Below are 21,759 nucleotides of genomic sequence, written 5' to 3' on the forward strand. Positions count from 1 at the left end.
TAAAATATTATGGCATATCAAATTTCAGATTGGGTTGGGACTTGGAACATATTTAAAGCACAATAGTAGGACATGTGTGAGGAAGAGATCGATTTGAACACTTGCCAGCCAAAGCAATTAAGTTGACCAAGAAACATGAAATTAGTAAAATATTCCCTTAGCGCTCAGAGTTAACATATGATATGCTCATTCTTCCTCTCTTTTGGTCAACAGCTGATTTCAACTCATTGCACATAGAAAGGTTCTGTTCTTTCAAGCTATTTGATCTTTGCATTTCTATTCTCTCTTTATCTTCTAGAGTGCACTACACTAGTTTCAATCCTAGGGAATATTCTTGTTCCCAGCTTCTCAAGCAAAATATATCATGTTTCATTGTCTCTTGCTTATTTTGTGCATAACAGCAAAGACAATGTCTGAAGATGCTTCTTCACCTCCACCTTATGAGGTCTTTGTCAGCTTTAGGGGCCCAGATGTTCGCCACGGTTTCCTTAGCCATTTGAATGTGGCTTTTACCCAGAAAAACATTCTAGCCTTTGTGGATGATAAACTTCAAAGAGGGGATGAAATATCAGCATCACTTCTTGGAGCAATTGAAAGATCACTCATGTCATTAGTCATATTCTCAGAAAACTATGCTTTTTCTCGTTGGTGTTTAGATGAACTTGTGAAAATAATTGACTGCAAAAGGGAAAATGGACAGATTGTAGTACCTGTTTTCTACCATGTAGATCCCTCAGATGTAAGGAACCAAAGAGGTAGTTATGGAAATGCTCTCGCTGAACTTGAAGAAAAGTATAATTTGACTAAGGCACAAAGCTGGAGATCTGCTTTGGCGGAAGCTGCTAATTTATCAGGATTCCATTCATCAAACTTTAAGTAAGTATTTTTCTTTTTTCAAAAAATGTTGAGTATTTTCTTGTTGTCTATTAATCATATATCTGTATGCATATTTTTAAGCTGGTTGCATAAATATTAAATTACATGACCTTCATTCTCTATATTGTTTTCCCCACAATGCATGCTTCATGCTAAGATTTTGATCAGTCAATGGAGATCACATTTTGCATCACATTTTGCACTACCTATTTTGTTTGTTGCACCACTCTTTTTGCATTACTTCTGAAAATTTAATTCAATAGAGCTTTTAAAATTCTGGAAGTAATAAAAAAAAGAATTGTAGAATTAGCAAAATAGGAGTAGTGCAAAAGTAATAACCTCACTCAACCCATGCTTTGTTGTATTATATTTAATTTTAGAGCTAAACTACATCAACTAGTCTAGGAGTCTATTTGCTTTTCTGTTGCAAATAGCATTTAGTTCATGACACAAATTTTGAGAGAAATCAATGATAAGGTTATATGTGGCACAAATTACACATTAAGCTGGTTGAATGGTGGTTAAACTTTTTTGCTTTCATCCAACTCTTTTTAAGATTTAGAGTTCTCGTTATAATTTTTAGGAATAAAAATATTATAAATAGAGAGTTTTATTGTGTTTACTCACTACAACAACATGTAATCCTTTAGGTGTATTTAGGGTTTGGGTAGTTGTATGTATGTCAAGTGAGGTTTTGCAATTTTGTCGATTCAACAAATGTAAATGTAACATTTTGCAATTTTGTCTGTTCAAAAATTGTGTAGATGAGATGGTTTGTAATTTTATCAGTTAAGAATTACAAAATAATAAAATTATATTGAGAGTTCATAGATGTAAGCAAGAGGTGTCAATCCAAGAAAGTTATGTGTGCTTTTTCTTCTCCTTTTGTTCCTTCCGTTTTATGTGAGTGTGCTTCCGAAGATAAAGAATGCAAAGGACTCATCTCTTCTTCCCCAACAACATAGGTCTCTTCAAAAGTTTTGATCATCTATTAGGTCTCGAGCAAAATAGGATATCAATTTCAATCCAAATTGGCCGTCTGTTCAATAAAAAAAAGCTTATATATTTAATATTCTCCTTTTCATCAGCATCCAATGAAAATAATAATATTGATATCAGAATTTTGATGAATGATACAAGTTACTAAAACTTGATGAGGCCAAACATTGTACAACTCAAAATAATGTAAAGGGTTTCCATAGAAAAATGCCATTGGTATTGAGAAATAAATAAAATGAGTGATTAAAATTGGGTTACAACATGTATTTGTAGAGATACGTGAAAATCTACTAAACTAAGCTACAGTCAAACAAAATGATCATAACAATTATATGATATATAGTTACAACAGCTAACAACCTATAGGTTGGAGACTGATGCCCATGAGATCTATATTAGTGCCCCCCCCCCTCACCATATTCAAGGTGGTAGGCATCTAACACAACTAGTTCGGAGTTGTAGGAGAGATAGGAAGTGGCTCAGAAATCAGAAAGGGAAAGTGACCAAGTAGTGCTTAGAACTCTCAAATAGGACAAAAGAGAACTAGAGCTTGAAACTCTTAATAGAGGATGGGAATTTGTTTATTCAACTTGATGCCAAAATGAGGAGTACAATGAGGTATTTATAGTATTACAAGGATACTTCTAGAACAATGATTATTTTATAGTAGATATTAAAGAAGAGAGTTCTAGACTAGAGATGTTTCTAGAGAAAGGATAGATCTAGAGTAAGGATGTTTTAGACTAGAGATATTTCTAGATATTTCTAGATAGTGTAATTATAGATTATCCTAAATATAGGTTGGGCCATACTCCCCTAGTTAGAAAAGACTCGTCCTCGAGTCTAAGCATTATCTTCATAGGCGATAGATCTGCAACGTTGAATGTAGCAGAAAATCCATATGAATCAGGCAGTTCTATCTTATAGGCATTGTCATTGATCTTCTGTACTACTTTGAACGGTCCATCTGCTCGTGGAGACAGTTTAGCATTTTGTTGCTTTGGAAATCTATCCTTCCGTAGATGAATCCATACTAAATCTCCTTCCTTGAAAATAGCATGTCTCTGGTGCTTATCTCGTTGAGTTTTATACTTGGCATTTTGCTTCTCAATTTGTGCTCGAACTTGCTCATGAAGCTTCTTAATCTCCTTTGCTCTTTGGTCAGCATCAGCACTGATCTGGTTACTAGTGAGAATAGGGACCAAGTCCAATGGGCTAAGAGGTCTAGTACCATACGCAACCTCAAATGGACATTTTCCAGTAGCAGGATTACTGGAATTATTGTAGGCAAACTCAACTTGGGGTAAGATAAGATCCCATTGTCAAATATTCTTCTGAACAAAGCTTCGTAGTAGATTTCCCAGAAGTCTATTTACTGCCTCTGTTTGTCCATTAGTCTGGGGGTGACTAGCACTGCTGAACTGTAGTTTTGTGCCCATCTTCCTCCATAGAGTCCTCCAAAAATGGCTTAAGAATTTGACATCTCTATCCGAAGTAATGGTTTTGGGAGTTTCATGCAGTCGAACAATCTCCTTGAAGAACAAATCGGCAATGTGAACAACATCATTGGTCTTTTGGCAAGGTATAAAATGGGTTATTTTAGAGAATCGGTCCACAACTACCATTACTGATTCCTTCTATCCTTATGTACGAGGTAATCCTAGCACAAAATCCATGCTGATATCTTCCCATGGTGCAACTGGTATTGGAAGAGGTAGGTATAGCCCAGTGTTTTAGCTTTTGGACTTGGCAAGGTGACATATTCGACACCTTTGAATGTGACGAATAGCATCCCTTTCAAGTCTCAGCCAATAGAAATTTTCTTTAATTAAGGCTATTGTCTTATCTCGTCCAAAGTGTCCGTCTAATCCTCCGTCATGTGCTTCCCAAATGATTGCTTCTCTTAAGGAGCATTGGGGAATACACAAAACATTGTTTTTGAATAAGAATCCTTGTTGTTGATGGTAATGTTGGAAAGGTTGACTTTCTGTAGAGCTCCAGATGTTGCAAAAATCTGGATCATCTTGATACAATTCTTTAATAATTTCAAAACCTACTACCTTCATTTGCATTGTAGATAGTAATACATGTCGGCCTTAGCGCATCTGCTAAACTGTTTTGAACCCCAGATTTGTGTTTAAGCAAAAACGGATAGGCTTGAAGGAACCAAGATGCATGTCTACGACTGATCTTTTGTTGAGAATTCAAGTGTTTCAAGACTTCATGTTCTATATAAAGGATGAATTCCTTAGGAAGCAGATAGTGACTCCAATGTTGCAGTGCTCGCACAACGGCGTAGAACTCCTTGTCATAGGTGGAGTATTTGAGTTTAGCATCATTTAGCTTCTCGCTAAAGAAAGCTATAGGCTTTCCTTCTTGACTGAGAACAATGCCAATGCCAATATTGGAAGCATTATAGCTTACTTCAAACACCTGATCAAAGTTAGGAAGTGTTAAAATTAGAGCTTAAGTTAGTCGTCTCTTCAATTCATCAAAACTATTTTGAGTATGTTTTGACCATTGAAATTTATCTCTTAATACAATCTGTAAGCGGGGCAGCAATAGAGCTAAAATTCTTTATGAATCTTCGATAGAACGAGGCTAATCCATGAAAGCTCCGTACTTCTTGCATAGAGTTAGGGGTAGGTCAGCTGATGATTGCTTCAACCTTGCTAGGATCACCCTTGACACCATCACCCGTAATGATATATCCCAGAAAATTTACTTCATTGGTCAAGAAGGTGCACTTTTTGAGGTTGGCATACAACTTTTGCTCAAGAAGAACGTCCAACACTTGGCGAATATAGTTTAGATGTTCTCCCTTGCTTTTGCTATAGATTAAAATATCGTCAAAATAAACAACTACAAACTTTCCAATGAAAGAGCGTAATACCTGATTCATCAGGCGCATGAAGGTGCTAGGTGCATTGGATAAGCCAAACAGCATGACAGTCCACTCATATAGCCTATCTCTTATCTTGAAAGCGGTCTTCCACTCATCACCAGAACGTAGTCTAATCTTATTATAGCCACTGCGAAGGTCAATCTTCGAGAATATGAATGCACCATGTAGTTGGTCTAGCATATCATTGAGTTGTGGAATCGGGAATCGATACTTTATGGTAATCTTATTCACAACTCGACTATCCATGCACATTCTCCAACTTCCATCTTTCTTAGGCACCAATATGACAGGGATTGCACATGGACTGACACTCTCTTGTATCAATCTTTTTTTGAGAAGATCCTCCACTTGGCGTTGTACTTCAGCATGTTCATGTGCACTCATCATATAGCAGGTTTGTTTGGGATAATAGCTCCTGGGATAAAGTCGATGGCATACTGAATGTCCCTTATAGGTGGTAAACTAGGAGGAATTTCTTCATGTACTACATCTAGGTATTCTGCAAGGAGCTTTTCTATTTCTTGTGAAATAGATGCTCCAATATTTTGTTCAACCATGAGTAATAAGCTTATTGATTGAGATTCTTTTCGCATCATCTTAAGCTGGGGTATAAAGACTAGGGATACAAGTGGTTTGGCTTTGCGTGAGGTTGGGTTGACTTCTTCTGGACCCAATGGAGTCAACTTGATTTTTACTCCATCTTTGACGAATGAGTAGGTATTCTTAAACCCATCATACATAATCTTCCAATCGTATTGCCATGGACGTCCCAATAAAAGGTGACAGGCATCCATGGGAAGGACATCATACCAAACTTCATCTTGATATTTTTGTCCGATTGAGAAAGCAACTAGGCAACGTTAACTAACCTTGACTTCACTACCCTTATTCAGCCAGTGTAGCTTGTAGGAATGTGGATGATCATCAGTAGGAAGCTTCAATTTCTCCACCATGTAGCTAGACACAACGTTTTCACAACTTCCATTATCGATGATGACATCACAAATTTTACCTTGAGTGGTGCATCGAGTATGGAATATATTGTGTCTCATCCATGGTTCTTCTCTAACGGCTGCTGTGTGAAGACTGCGTCTAACCACTAAGGCTTCTCCATGATCTGCTGGGGTCAACTCTTCATCAAACACTGAAGAACTACTAAAATTATTTTCGTAAAATTCAGGTTCTTCTTGAGATGCTTCGTAGGCCTCTCCTTCAATGATAGTGACAACTCTTCAATTTGGATAGTCGAAAGCAATGTGCCCATAACCTTGGCATTTGAAGCATTTGGACGGTTTGGATTGGGTTGGTTGTTTGGGCTAGTGTCTTTAACAAGGTTGAAAAGGGTTTTGTTTGGAGCTATAGGTTGTGATGGTTGAGCTTTGCGAGGGGTAAAAGAGCTTCATGAGGATGATGATTGAAAAATTGATCTTTTAGAGAGTTGCTTTTTGACTTGAATGGCTAACTTGATGACATCGTCTAGGGTCCAATACTGTTATAGTTGGACAAGCTAGGAAATTTTAAGATTTAGTCCTCCAAGAAATCTAGCAATTGTTTGTTCTTCATTTTCTTGTATATCGCATTTCATCATCAACAGTTCAAATTCTCTAGTATACTCCTCTACTATCTTAGAATCCTGGCATAAATTATGGAGCTTAGTAAAATTATCTTGATAGTAGTGGTCAGGAAGAAACTTACGTGTAAATTCTCTTTTCATTTTCTCCCACCTCTTTATCTTACTTCGGCCTTCCCGCTCACGTTTCTTCTTTATATTTTCCCACCAAAATGGATGCATGCTTCTTCAATTCAACAGCGATGATTTTGACCTTTTGTTCATCTAGAATTTCTTTTAATTCGAACACACGCTCCACTGTCTGTAACCAATCCACAAATTCATCTGGCTGTAGTCTCCCCTCAAATTCAGGAATGTCTATCTTGATATTGTCAAAGTAGCCTCAAGTGCTCTTTCTTCGTTGGTGACTGGTGTTAGACGAAGAGTCACTTTCTTTAGAATCATTTTTTGAATTGGAGTTCCTTCGACGATTAAGTAGAGCTTGTTGTTCCTTCACAATTTCTTGTAGTTCTTGAATTTGTTAGCGTAACTCTTCCATCTTGATCTCTTGAGCATTCCTTCAATTTTGGCGTCTTGGTGGCATTTTGTTGTATGGGTGGGAATAAAATTATGAAAAGATTTGGGACAATATGCGACGCAACAATGTTGGATGCGTGGTGCTCACGCGACTGATGATGTCACTGTCTTCAACCTCTCCCGAGCACGTCTACGGTGTTGGCTTGTTAGGAAATGTCTCAAAATGCTTCTTAAGAGTGACTGAAACTAACTTCAGCAAGGAAAGAAGCAAAGAGAATTTAGGTCAATTCTAAACGACCAAGAGCGTAGGAAGCTCAGAACCTGGCTCTTGATACCAAATGGCTCAGAAACCAGAAAGGGTAAATGACCAAGTAGTGCTTAGAGCTCTCAAATAGGACAAGAGAGAACTAGAGCTTGAAACTCTTAATAGAGAATGAGAATTTGCTTATTCAACTTGATGCCAAAATGAGGAGTACAATGAGGTATTTATAGTATTACAAGGATACTTCTAGAACATAGATTATTCTATAGTAAATATTAAATAGGAGAGTTCTAGACTAGAGATGTTTCTAGAGAAAGGATAGATCTAGAGTAAGGATGTTCTAGACTAAAGATATTTTTAGATAGTGTAATTATAGATTATCCTAAATATAGGTTGGGCTAGGAAGCAATTTTACAAGATGTATCTACCTTATGAGTTTCACATAGAGTTACAAGCACCTTCTAAATTAAGTATCCATGCCTTTGTTGCGGCACAAAATATTGGATACCGTTACCATATTCCTAAATAGTTTGTTGGATTGACCATACTTCTAAGACTTTTGAGTTTGAAATATTAGATGTACTCCTTATGCCACCAAAGTTGGCCTTACTTGTAGTAGAAAACACACAAGTACCTAGTTCTTGGTTTCACTCTCATCCTTTTGATTCATACACTTTACTCAATGAACAATAAAACTAAACTTTTCATGCAAAGAGTGCATGGAGAAATTCAACGTTGTTTCAACATCAACGAGCATTCCTCTGTGTGTATCAATTTCCTTCTCCAAGTTTTGCTTAGGAAAATAAACTACATCATTTGCTGAAACCGATTGGAGTGGCAGAGAACACAAATTCTCCTGATTCTATCCTTTTGATCCAGATTTGGTACTTGTCTATCTTCCTTTGGTTCTTTCTTTCAGCTTTGACACAATATGGAATTTGAATTTGAAGTACAAATGAGAATCAGGAAATATAGAAAAGTTATCAATGACAAACACTATCATGTCATTGAGATTCATGAATTCTACACAAGTCACCTCCATGGTTGGAGATGAGATGCAGAGGTTGTTGTTGTGGAGTCTAAGCATGCTATCCCTGAGATTGGTGACACATGATACATGGTTGCACAATGGCACGGTGTGTAGAAATGCTGACAGAACAATGATCATGGGATGTCTAAGTCACAACCATGTCGTTGTTGAAAGATCAAGTTGGCTAAAATTTGGAGATGAAAACTCATGTCTTCCTCTCTTTTTTTCCCTTAATTATTCCGCTCTTGATGTGGTTCTTGAGTGGCTTCAAATAGAGAAGGATTAAACCAAAAAAGAATTGTTTAGTTTGAAAATAAAGAATAAGGCAATGTGAGAGAGAAATCCAAAGCTAAGACCTGACTAACAAAATTGCCGTTTAGCACGTTTACATCATTGGTTCCTTTTGCAACCATCTCTTCATCTATGGCAATAAAGCCAAATGCAAGGTTCTTCATGTTTACTTCCTCTGCCTCCATGGGAGTTATTTCTTTAGGAGGCGTGGCTAACAACTACTCCGGTAAGTGTACTGAGTCGACATGTAATAAAGTGATAATGTTGTTGTTAACGTAAAATAAGAGTAGAAGGATAAAAATGTTTTGCAGAGAATGCATTGATATTATTCACTTGCTCCTTTTAAATAGAGTTAGAGTCAAACATACAAAATAAAATATCCTTTATTTTTAGGCACGACTAACAATAATCTAATCTGATAAACAGAAACAAAAACTCTTAATGACTGGGTATTAAATAACAGAAAATTAAAATTCAAAAAAATTGGATAAAACAGTCACGTGTGCAGTTGTTGTAGGCATATTTTCAACAAATCTCCTCCTTGCCTCAATAGCTGCAAACACCTAATTTGTTTCTCAAAGCTTCAAATCTAGATTTTGGAAGGGCTTTTGTTAAAACATCTGCACTTTGATCTTCAGTTCTGCAATAAAGAAGTTTGACTTCACCTTCTCTTTGTGCTTCTCTTAAGAAAAATAGCTTAATCTTAAAATGCTTAGTCTTGCAATGAAAAACAGGATTATTTGAAATGGAAATAGTTGCTTGATTATCAACAAAAATCTGTGTTGGCTCTTTTTGCTCCATATGTAGATCAACAAGTATATGCCTTAGCCAAATAGCTTGATTCACAACTGTAGTGGCTGCCACATATTCTGCCTCAGCTGTGCTTTGAGCCACTATATCTTGTTTTTTGAAACTCCATGAAAACATACCAGAACCAAAGCTGAAACAGTAACCTGTTGTACTTTTCATGTCATCATTTGAACCAGCCCAATCACTATCAGAATATCCTTGAAACTGAAAATTTTGAGAGTGAGTGAACTTGATGCCATAATTTATAGTTCCCTTGACATATCTCACAATCCGTTTGGTAGCTTGAAGATGGACATCACTAGCACAATGCATAAATCTTGAAAGGACACTTACTGCAAACATGATATCAGGTCTAGTTGCACTAAGATACATTAGGCAACCAATTATACTTCTATAATGATATTCATCTACCTTATCGGCTTCATCATCTTTGCTGAATTTTTCTTTCTGGTTCATTGGTTTATCAATGCTTTTGCAGTCCTCCATGCAGAACTTCTTCAGTATTTCTTTTGCATTTTTTTTGACATAGAAAAACTCCATCTTTTTCTTGCTTCACCTTCATTCCCAGAAAAAAGGACATTAAACCAAGATCTGTCATCTCAAACATTTGAAGGATTTCAACTTTGAACTCCATCATTAGTTTTTCGTTGGTGCCTGTCACAAAGAAGTCATCAACATAAATAGAAACTATAATTAAATCACCTTTTGTTATTTTCACATATAATGTAGCTTCATTTGGACTTCTAATAAATCCAAGTTTTTTAAGATAATCATCAATTCTTCCATACCAAGCCCTTGGAGCTTGTTTAAAACTATACAAGGCTTTCTTTAGCTTGTAAACCTTATCTTCTTGTTCCTTAACTTGAAATCCCTCTGGCTGCTCCACAAATATCTCCTCTTGCAAATAACCATTTAAAAATGCAGATTTTACATCTAAATGATAAATTTTCCAACCTTTGTGTGCAGCCAAAGCAAGTAGCATTCTGATTGTATCGAGACGTGCAACGGGAGCAAACATTTCTGAAAAATCCACTCCAAACACTTGAGTATAACCTTTTACCACCAACCTGGCCTTGTGTTTATTTATAGAACCATCTGCATTTAGTTTAGTTCTATAAACCCATTTGACTCCTATGGGTTGTTTGTGTTGAGGTCGATCCACTAGCTCCCAAGTGTCATTTTTTTTAATCATCTTAAGTTCTTCCTTCATAGCATTAATCCATTTCTCATCCTTTTCGGCTTCTTCAAATTCAACAGGTTCTAAGACAGCCACATTACACTTTTGATAAATCTCGGATAAAGATCTTGTACCTCTAACAGGAATTTCATCAACTTCATCATCAAGGAGTTGTGGAGTTTCTAGAAGTTGCTTTCTTACTAGCTTCTCCCAATTCCACTATTGATCTTCCATGAACTTTACATCTCTACTCACAAGAATTTTTCAACCACAAAGCTTTAGCCGTGCTACTGTATCAGATGAAAACTTCGGGTTCAGCCTTTTTGTCAAGTTTGTCCCTTTTAACCTGTGGAACATAAGAAAAACAAACAACCAAAAATTCTCAAATTTTGTAAATCTGGTTTGTACCCAAACCATCCTTCAAATAGAGTTCTTTTGTTCAAAACTCTACTTGGCAGCCTATTCAGCAAAAATACAGCAGTGCTTGCTGCCTCTGCCCACAGCTTCTTTGGCAAATCTTTCTCATGTAACATGCACCTTGTCATCTCCATGATGCTTCTATTTTTTTTCTCACTTACACCATTTTGTTGTGGGTTGTATGGTACTGTAAGTTGGTGCTCAATGCCAGCTTCTTCACAAAATTTATCAAAAACGTCATTTGTATATTCTTTTCCATTGTCAGACCTTATTATTTGTAACCTGCAACCACTTTGATTCTCCACAATTGCTTTATATTTCCAGAAAATATTGGCAACCTTAGTCTTGGATTTAAAGAAATAAATCCAATAGTATCTAGTATAATCATCAATAAAAGTAATATAATATTTATTACCATTTAAAGACAATACTCTCTGAGGTCTCCCAACATCTGTATGAACAAGTTGTAGCCTTTGAGTTGCTCTCTAAGTGGTTTGAGGAAATGATTTTCTGACTAGTTTACCAAATTGGCAAGCCATACAATCTACCAACTTGTCTTCAAGCATCGAGACACCTTTCACCAAGGCATGTTTCTGCATGTATAACAGTCCTACAAGATGAAAATGTCTAAGTCTTTTGTGCCATAGATCAGCATTGGTGGTTGTGCTTGAAAAAGCTATTTGCTCCTCCTTCATTAGATTTAGAGCATTGCTCTTAGATCTCATTTTCACTCTAAATACATCTTTGCCTTTTGCGTCTTTGATCAAGTACTAATTATTTTCAAATATGACTTTGAAGTAAGTTGTGCAATACTAAGCAAATTTTGGTCGATGTTAGGCACATATAAAACATCAGAGATATACTTCAAACCTGTCAAGCTTTCAATAGCAATGGTCCCTTTCCCTTTAACTGAGATGAAATAACCCTTTCCAATTTTTACTTTGAAAATGGTGGTTTTGTCAAGCTCTTTAAACAACTTTTCGTCATGGGTCATGTGATTTGTGCAGCCACTATCTATTAACCATGAGTCACTAGAACAGTTGATTGTAGTGAAACATGTTGCAACAAAGAGTTGCTCATCTTCTTGCTCCTCCAAGGTGACATTTGCCTCTTTTGATTTAGACTTGCAGACTCGCTCTACATGTCCCAAATCACCACATTCTCTACACTTGATATTTGGCCTCTACCAACATCTTTCTTTTGGATGATTTGTCTTTTTGCAATGTGGACAGGGGGGAAAGTTCTCACCTTGCTGTTCGTTGAAACCTTCTAGCTTTTTGTTCTTCCATTTGTTGTTGTTTTTGCCACTTTTTGAATTTTGTGTTTTTACATGAAAAGCACCTTGTACCGTTTCATCTTGTCTCATCATTCTTCTTTGCTCCTGGGCCTGTAAAGCATTTACCAATTCTCCCAAGGTGATGGTTGACATGTCTTTTGACTCCAATGCTAATATCTTTGATTCATATTTTTCTGGTACAGTAACCAGAATTTTTTGAACTATTTTTTCATCAGGAAAGTCTTTCCCGAGAAGCTGCACTTTATTTGCTATACTCATCAGTCGATCAACATAACTTTTAATTGTTTCTATCTCCTTCATGCTCTGCATCTCGAATTCTCTAGCCAAGTTAAGCACTTGCATGCTTTTGGTTCTTTCACAACCAGAATATTGTTTCTTGAGATAATCCCAAATCTCTTTGACAGATTTGAAATTCATAATTCTTGTAAAAATGATTTTTGACACAGCAGAAAAAAGGAAATTTTTTGCCTTTGCCTTTTTTGTCTTTCTCTCCTTGTGGTACTTCATTTGAGCCACAGTTAGATTTTCAGGCAATATAGGAACGTCATTTTCATGATTTTAATCTGTCAATAAACGGACATTTTGATGATTTTTATTGTTATTTGGTCTCAAATCCATTAACAATGGTCATGTTGAATCATCCACTGTATTAGTGCTTGAGAAAATCATAAAACTACGAAAGAATTATTGCAACATTCCAAATATGAGCACAACTAAAATTGTCAAGTCCAAGCATATTATCATTACTTATATGAAGCCAGCACATTAGTCCAAAAATGAGGGAAAATGTTCACACCCTATTATGTCATTTATATATTTATTTACTTCCCATTAAATCGGCAAATCATGTTATATATGTGGTCAATAATAGATGCATTATTTATTCATACTCCTTGGTTACACTGATATGGGCCCAAAGAAGCCCATTATTACTTAGGTGTATTTGAGAAGGGTCAAAAGGTACATTGTACTTGATCATACACAAGGAGGGAGAAAGGAGCAACAAATTTCGTAGCAGTTGTGCGCGGAAATGGGGGATGATTGGTAAAACACGGTGATAATAGAATAGTAGTACAAGTGGAGATGGGCGGGGAAGAGGAAGGCAGAGTAGACCTCTTGTAATGGCTAAGGAGAGTTTCTTTCATTGTTTCCTTTCTCATTTATACTCTAACCTGCACTATATCTCAGGATTTGGACCTTCATTGCCCTGATTTCAGTCTTTACCTGTTATCTAGAAGTGCTTATAGTATTGTGTTGGTGGGCATGTGTATCCATAAAAAAGTAATAAAAGGGTTCTAATAAGTTCTCAAAATATGGTCTCACATGTATTGTTTCTAAATATTAAAAAAATTTTAGTTTAATTATTTGAACTTAAAGGATGTAAAATTAAATTAAAACAAATATTTAAATATGAAAGTAATTAAAATAAAATTAAAAATAGCGCAACCTTTGACAATAAACTAATAAAAAACTTAGGGCGTATGGTTTCCTTATATTATTAATCAGTCATGTTAAATCTATTAACACCAATAGTCATGCAATAATAATAATCTTTTCTTCAAACTATTAACAACCAATAATCATATTATTTCTTTGCCGTTATAGGACCAATGGATCAAACTTATGGCATATGCTTACCTTTATACTTCTCAATATTTACTTTTAGATTAATTCTAATTCTAATTTCCTTATATTATTAACCAATCATATTAAATCTATTAATAACCAATAGTTATGCAATATTAATAATTTTTTCTTCAAACTATTACATTCCATGGTTATCTAAGGTAAAAGGAAGAAAAAAATATAAAGAGCTTATGAGCTGTTAATTTAATAACGATTGAAAGAGAAGAACTAAGTTTGATCCACCTAATCCTTTGTTTCATTTTACTCTATATATCAATTAACTATTTGTGGTATAGTCGCCTATAATATAATTAATTATGATATGTCTAAGAGTTATCAATTCTGAACATACAAATATAGTACAATAGGATGAATACCAATCAAGAAAGAAAACATAAAATTATTATTAATCATAGAGATCCCATAATGTCATGCAAAAGATTCACCATAGTCCTACCTATGAATTTACCTAAACATAATATTAAAGAAAACCAACATAACAATAAACCAATTCATAATAATTCAAAAAGTAAATGCAAATCAATCAAGAAAGAAAACATAAAATTATTATTAATCATAGAGATCCCATAATGTCATGCAAAAGATTCACCATAGTCCTACCTATGAATTTACCTAAACATAATATTAAAGAAAACTAACATAACAATAAACCAATTCATAATAATTCAAAAAATAAATGCAAATTAGAGGAGTCTCTAGTGGAGAAGAGATAAAGAGAGTTCATGATTCTAAGACGAGTTCTAATCGTAGTCAGCGACTGACTAACACTAAGATTAAAGATGTAAAAATGTGAGAGATGAGTAAAAGATACTGAAAAAAAGATGCAAAGTATGAGAGATATCTAAATTACTGCCTATGAGATTTCTTTAACAGGGTTTCAAAACTCTAATATTTCTCCATGGTTAAACTTCTCGTAGGTAGGCACAACTATGCATGTGAATCTAATTGCTAGAGTATGGGCATACTGGCTACGACAAAGTTGTATTTTCCATCCAATTTAAGCCCAAAATACATCTAAAAATTCAATTTTATTTTTTAATGTTAAACTGCATAATTAATATATAAATTAATATAAAACTGAAATAAATATATAAACTATAAAATCATGTAAAAATAATGACTTATCATATTGCGAGTTATTTTGTATAAACCAATACTTATTTGAATTATAATAGCCTATTTTGACAGCATATATTCATACACACATAAACACAAGCTTTTACTTCTCATAGTTCCGTTCTATTCTTTTAGAATCATTAACTTTACCTACTCAATGTATCATAGTTTGCCATAAAGACTAAAATCGTAATCAAATTCTTACTAAATTCCAATCTGCAAAATTCTTAAACAGCACATGGTTTCTTCTCAAAATTTAGCAACCATACATGCTCTATGCGGCAATTTTAAATCTAAATTTGTTCAAGAAAATTGCTAGTTCTGCCACTAAAATAAGAACAGAAGAATTTTTCTCAGTTTTTCCACAGATAAATATTACCATACTTGAAATGAATTTTATCAAGGAAAACAAGTTATGTAGAAAATGAATTTAAACATCCATGGTTTGGCAACATAATTTAACAGAGAGAACGGTCGGATGATTAACTCGGAAATTCACTTGCAAATACATAATACTTCCATAAATTTTTAAGGGATGCAATGAATTACAGCAGGCCAACATTATTGGTCGAAGGTGGTAAACTTTAAATTCATCATGTTGATCACCATTTGAGATTAGAAATTAAAATTCAGTAATCTATTGTCGGAGTAGCAAGATTAAGTGGAAAAGTACCACATTGGGTACAAATGGTCAAAATGAGAAGCATATTAGTGGCAAGGACCCATATACCTACTGCCTTAAGGTTTTGGGTTGGATATGTAACGCAGAATTTGCATGCACAAGAGAATGGATGAATACCGCAAAACTCACCCAGAACCAAGACTCCAACATGGAGCTTTCTCTCAAGCCATTTGCTAACTGTGGCTTAACTAACTCAACTACACTAACACACTGTTTATTATGTTCTTACAATTACAGCATAACAATGTGATATCCAGTTCATTTGTATAGCTTGCTTGTGGCCCGTGGTATTTCATAACACCTATAATAATATGCTAAACCTCAATTCCATCAATGCAACATTACTTCAGTGGCCTTGATTAAAAAAAATGCAGTCTACATACCATGAAGATTAATCTTTAGTATAAGGAGAAGTTTTTCTTCACTGGTCTCATCAAAGAATTCCACAACAGCAAGATTTCAGGAACTCTGGCTGGTAATTTTAATAGGGCTGAACCTGGTGGCTAAGGGAAGGGTCCAAACCAAATCTTAGGATTGTAGACTCGGTAGTGTTACATAAAATCGATGGGTTTGCAGGCTTAAAGATGCAGTCTATATACCATGAAGATTAATCTTTAGTATAAGGAGAAGTTTTTCTTCATTGGTCTCATCAAAGAATTCCACAACAGCACAAGATTTCAGGAACTCTGGCTGGTAATTTTAATAGGGCTGAATCTGGTGGCTAAGGGAAGGGTCCAAACCAAATCTTGGGATTGTAGACTCAGTAGTGTTACATAAAATCGATGGGTTTGCAGGCTTAAAGTGTCTACGCCATTTGGAACACCTAATTGTTAATTCTAACAATACCAAATAACTTCCAAAATAATAGCTTAAATCTTCTTAATTTAGAATACACACATAAATCAAAATTGTCTAGGGAATAGACCTAAAATTTGAAAATTTCTCCTCAGATCTCAGGTTCCATTTTATTTGATAACACCATTTCATAATTTTTTTATTGTAATTTAATTAGAATTTAAGCTTACTCGTCAGAATATTGAGGATGTTACAAAAGTTCACATATTTTATATTTTTGCACAGGAATGATGCTGAACTTATTGAAGAAATCATCAAATGTGTGTTGAAGACAATGAATGATTTGCACCAAGTAAACTCAAAAGTATATGTTGGAAGTGACTCAAAAGTACTTGTTGGGATTGACAAAAGAATTGCACATCTGATATTATTATTAGACCTAGAGTCGGAAGGTGTTCGTCTTATTGGAATATGGGGTATGGGAGGTATCGGTAAGACAACCATTGCCAAAGAAGCATTTAAAAGATTGCATGCCAAATATCATGCCAGTTGTTATTTGGAAGAAGTAAGTAAAAAGGTAGAAAGAAATGAAAAAGAATCTTTGAAGCAAGAACTGTATTCTACACTATTGGAAGAGGATCTGAAAATTGAAAAAACAAATGAATTGCCCAAATATGCTAAGATAAGGCTTGGTCGTATGAAGGTTCTTATTATTCTTGATGATGTGAGACAGGTAGAACATCTACAAGAATTAGTTGGGGATCACAAATGGTTTGGATCTGGAAGTAGAATTATTGTAACAACTAGAGATAGGCATGTGCTTACTAATGAAGCTGATGATATATATGAGGTAGGGGAACTGGACTTCGATGAAGCACATAGGCTTTTCAATTTGAATGCCTTTAAAGAAAATCATATTAAAATGGAGTACAACGAGGTATCTAAGAGGATGGTAAATTATGCCAAAGGCATTCCATTAGTTCTTGAAGTTTTGGGTGGTCTTGTTCGTGGAAAAGATATAGATGTATGGAAAAGTAAACTAAGCAAACTTGAAAAGATTCTAGATAAAAAACTTCTCAATTTATTGAGACTGAGTTATGATGATTTAGATCGTGAAGAGCAAAAAAATTTTTTAGATCTTGGATGTTTCTTTAGTGAATTGAATTTGAAAGTGGGCCACATTAAATATTTATTGAAAGATTATGAAAGTGATGATTCAGTGCTTGATGGGCTAGAAAGGCTGAAAGATAAAGCTCTTATAACTATTTCTGAAGATAAAGTTATATCTGTGCATGATATTATTAGAGAAATGGCTTGGGAGATTGTTCGCCAAGAATCTATTGAAGAGCCTGAAAATCGCAGTAGATTATGGGATCCAAAAGACATTCGTAAAGTATTGGAAAAGGACAAGGTAAAAGCCAAAATTACAAACACTATTTGTTTGATAATATTTGAATCTTTTGCTAGAAATGATTAATGCTGTTTAAATTTTTCTTCTACATTGATATCAGGGGAGTAAATCCATTAGAGGGATAACTGTACATATGTCTGCAATTAAGAAGCTGAATTTAAGCCCTGACGTGTTTGCTAAGATGAGCAATCTGAAATTTCTTGATTTTCATAGTGAAGACTATTCTGACCGAGTGGATCTTCCTCAAGGGCTTCAACCATTCCCTACTGAATTAAGATATCTTCGTTGGATGACTTACCCTTTGAAATTTTTGCCAGAGAAATTTTCTGCAGAAAACCTTGTTCTATTTGACTTGTCATATAGTAGAGTGGAAAAACTTTGGCTTGGAGTGCAGGTAAATGTGTCTTTCAGAATTTTTCTCTTTAATCAAGGAATACAAAGTTAACATCCTTGGCACATACATTATGTCTTCAATTGTTTTATTATGCTACAGGATCTAGTGAATTTAAAAGATGTTAAACTCCATGCTTCAATATTCCTAAAGGAGTTGCCTGACTTTTCGAAAGCCACAAATCTTGAAGTACTAGATCTTCGTGATTGTGGTTGGTTGACTAGTGTGCATCCATCTATCTTCACTCTTGAAAAGCTTGAGAAATTGTATCTAAGTGGGTGCACTTCCCTTACCAAACTTACAATCCACACACATTTAAGTTCCCTTCAATACCTCACCCTTCGTGGTTGCCATATGCTAAAGGAATTCTCTGTGACATCAGAGAATATGATAGAATTAGATTTAGGCTTCACAGCTATCAATGCATTGCCTTCATCTATTGGACATCAAAGCAAGCTCGAAATTCTACGTTTAGCAGAAACATGTATTGAAAGCTTGCCTGCAACCATCAAGAATCTTACAAGGCTGCAATATTTGGACATAATGTATTGCAAAGACCTCAGGGCTCTACCTGAGCTTCCTTCATCCATTGAAAAACTTTATGCCAGTCACTGCTCATCACTGAAGACCATTTTGTTCCCTTTAACATTGGCTGCACAACTCAAGGAAAATAGGAAAATAGTTGAGTTTTGGAATTGCTTGAAACTGGATAAACATTCACGCAAGGCTATTGGGTTGAATGCACAAATCAACATGATGAAATTTGCACATCAAAGACATTTATCTGCGCTAGAGGGCAATCATGTTGAAGATTACGAGGACTATGATGCTAAAGTCAAGTATGTGTATCCAGGAAGCAGTGTTCCAGAGTGGTTGGAATACAGGACAACAAAGGATTACGTAGCTATTAATATTTCTTCTGCTTCACATTCCCCTTTATTGGGTTTCATTTTCTGCTTCATTATTCCCAAGGATACATCACGAGCTTTTAGAGTAAAATTAATGATCACTATCAGTGATGATGAGAGAGGAGAAGATGAAGGGTTCAATATTAAATTCGATGTGTTTAGGCCATTGGTTGGAGTTGCATCGGATCATGTGTTTATAGCGTACGACGAACGATGTTCTCGTTACCTAAATAGCAGAGCCCAAAATCAGACAAGGTTTAAAATTTTGGTTAAAGCGGTCTTACCATACAAAGAAACAAAAAAGAGACTGGGATCATATGATGTGTTGGTTGTGTTAAAAGGGTTTGGTGTCAGCCCAATAAACGCCTCAGCATATTTCAAGTTCATTCAACAAATGGAATTTCCTGTTTATACACTGAATACCTTACTTTCATTCAACAAATGGAGCTGGGCAGCAGTGATCGCAACCACCCTATGTATTCCCTTTCTATGGTTTAAGATAAAGGATTTGATTAAAAAGCTCCAGTGACATTATTTTTAAAGTGAAGAAACTACATAGTACAGACATATTTATCATTTGTATAATTTTAGTGAGTGAAGATTTAAAATTAGAACTTTAAAATTAAATCAAGGTTAAATGTACACTTAATTTTTCACTTTAAGAACAAGGTCACTTTAGAAGATCCTTGTTCAGAGTTTGATGCAGAGAAAGTCTATAATTTGATGTAAGCACACCACTTGGGTTAACATTCAAGTTATAGACATTCCTATAATTAGAAGTTAAATTGATGTTCATGATCACTTAAAGCTAATAGTATGCAGAGTTTTTTAAGTTTTGAATCTTAGCATATTTAAAAGGCTATTTATTTTTGTTGGTCTTTTCAAGAAACACATATAGTGGCTTCATTTTTTTTATTAGACTTCATTCTTTTGCAAATAATGAATAGATTAAAATTCCTTGTATTTTTCTATTTTAGATTGTGTTTAAATTGGTGGACTAGGATGAAACAGAAGGAACAAAAATGGAATAAGATTTTTCTTGTTGTTTGGATTGTCTAAAATAGAAAAGAATGGAGTGAAATTTGATGGAATCCATTCCATCACTTAACTTTGTTTTTCTTCCTCTATAATTTGGTTAAAATAAAATGGAACTTAGTATTTCTTCTTTTTTTTTTTTTTCACTTTTATATCCTCCTCTTCACATCATCATGTGCAACCCTGTTCACATGAGATCTCTCTCATGTCACTGATCTTGGTCAATATCATTCTGCCACTCTGGATCTTCAACCTTTACCATCACCTAGTTGCCTTCCTTGGTCAGAAGTATATCCTTCTGCAGGCAACAAGCTGTGTGACCCGATATTTGGAAGAACAGGTGTCATTTGGATGCGTCATCACCGTTTGTAACATACGTAACTTGTTTTTAAGAAATTTGTAGTTAGTTTAAATTATTGGAAGGAAAGGTCTCTTTTTTTATCTTTTAATAGAGTCTTTAATAAGAAATGTATGAGATATTATTTGCTAATAGTAGTCTTATTTAGTTACTTCGATATTTGTTTAATATCTTAAATATTACCTGTAACTGAGGCTGTGTTGTAAAAATGTGTATTAGATATTCTTATGCTAACTTTCTCTTATTTATTAACTTAGATATTTTTTCGATAGCATTTGGAAGATCTTATGGAAATATCTTACAACTATGTGTCAGCTCTTTCCAGGATAATTTATCAAACTTATAAGTCCACATGTATAAGAAATTGTTGAATAAGTGCTTAAAAAAAAAAAAAAAGAAAGCTACTTACTTAATATAAAACTATTATCTGCTCATAACTCCCGTAGTCTATGGGAGTGTGTGGAAGTGTGAGGTGAGTTTACATTGTTAGACTATATTGTAGGGTCAAAGGAGATTTCTTGTCTTCCTCGTATTTTACAATACTTTCAATGATAATAACGAGATGGAAAACAATGAAATGGAAAATGATTCAAGTAAAGAAATTGCTTTCTTACTTGATTGTAAAAACAATATGTTGATTATTGATTTTCTGATTTGTGGATTGGACCAAGATCAAAAGGCTAATTTGAAAGCTTTCTAATGCAGAAATTCCTGGTATTGTCTTATGATGTTCTCCACCTTTCTCTCTTCTTTTGGCTTACTGCTAATTTCAACTTATCGTCAATACGAAGTTCAATTCTTCAACTTATTGTCGATATGAAGTTCAATTCTTTAAGCTATTTGATCTTTTCATTTCATTTCTCTTTCTTTTTCTTTCCAGATACCTTTTTGCTTTCTTATTTTGATATTCGAGGATGTATAACACACAAATGTCCCAAGTGTGTTTATTCTGATCCATTGGCATATTATTAAACTGCAGGTTTAGTAGCATGTTGCTTGAACATATGAGTAAGAGTTGAATCTGACCCCTAACCAGACAAATAATCAATATATATTGATAGTTGATTGTAAAGAGATTAAATGGCGTCTTATTATTCCTTTTTCACATTTGAAGTGATACAGAATTGGTGAATAAATACACAGCAGGTAACAAATTATAGTAACAGAGTGCTATAGGATAGCCAACAGTGTGCTATAAGATAGTGAGCTATAACAGTTGCAAACAGCAACCGAATGCAGCGAAAATAAAGCGGAATATAAAACTGA

General features: G+C 34.7%; 1 protein-coding gene across 1 annotated transcript; it reads left to right on the plus strand.

Annotated features, from left to right (window-relative positions):
- The first annotated feature begins 409 nt into the window (after nt 1-409).
- On the plus strand, nt 410-21,731 carry LOC113850945 (disease resistance protein RML1A-like). The gene is made up of 5 exons (XM_027481453.1): nt 410-876; nt 16,676-17,535; nt 17,590-17,801; nt 17,902-18,195; nt 18,295-21,731. Exons 1-5 carry the CDS (start codon nt 410-412, stop codon nt 19,627-19,629), a joined length of 3,168 nt encoding a protein of 1,055 aa, XP_027337254.1. The 3' UTR covers nt 19,630-21,731.
- Nucleotides 21,732-21,759: the final 28 nt, after the last annotated feature.

This window comes from Abrus precatorius, unplaced genomic scaffold (genome assembly GCF_003935025.1).
Source record: "Abrus precatorius isolate BTA unplaced genomic scaffold, Abrus_2018 Scaffold9, whole genome shotgun sequence".
In the NCBI taxonomy this organism is placed as follows: Eukaryota; Viridiplantae; Streptophyta; class Magnoliopsida; order Fabales; family Fabaceae; genus Abrus; species Abrus precatorius.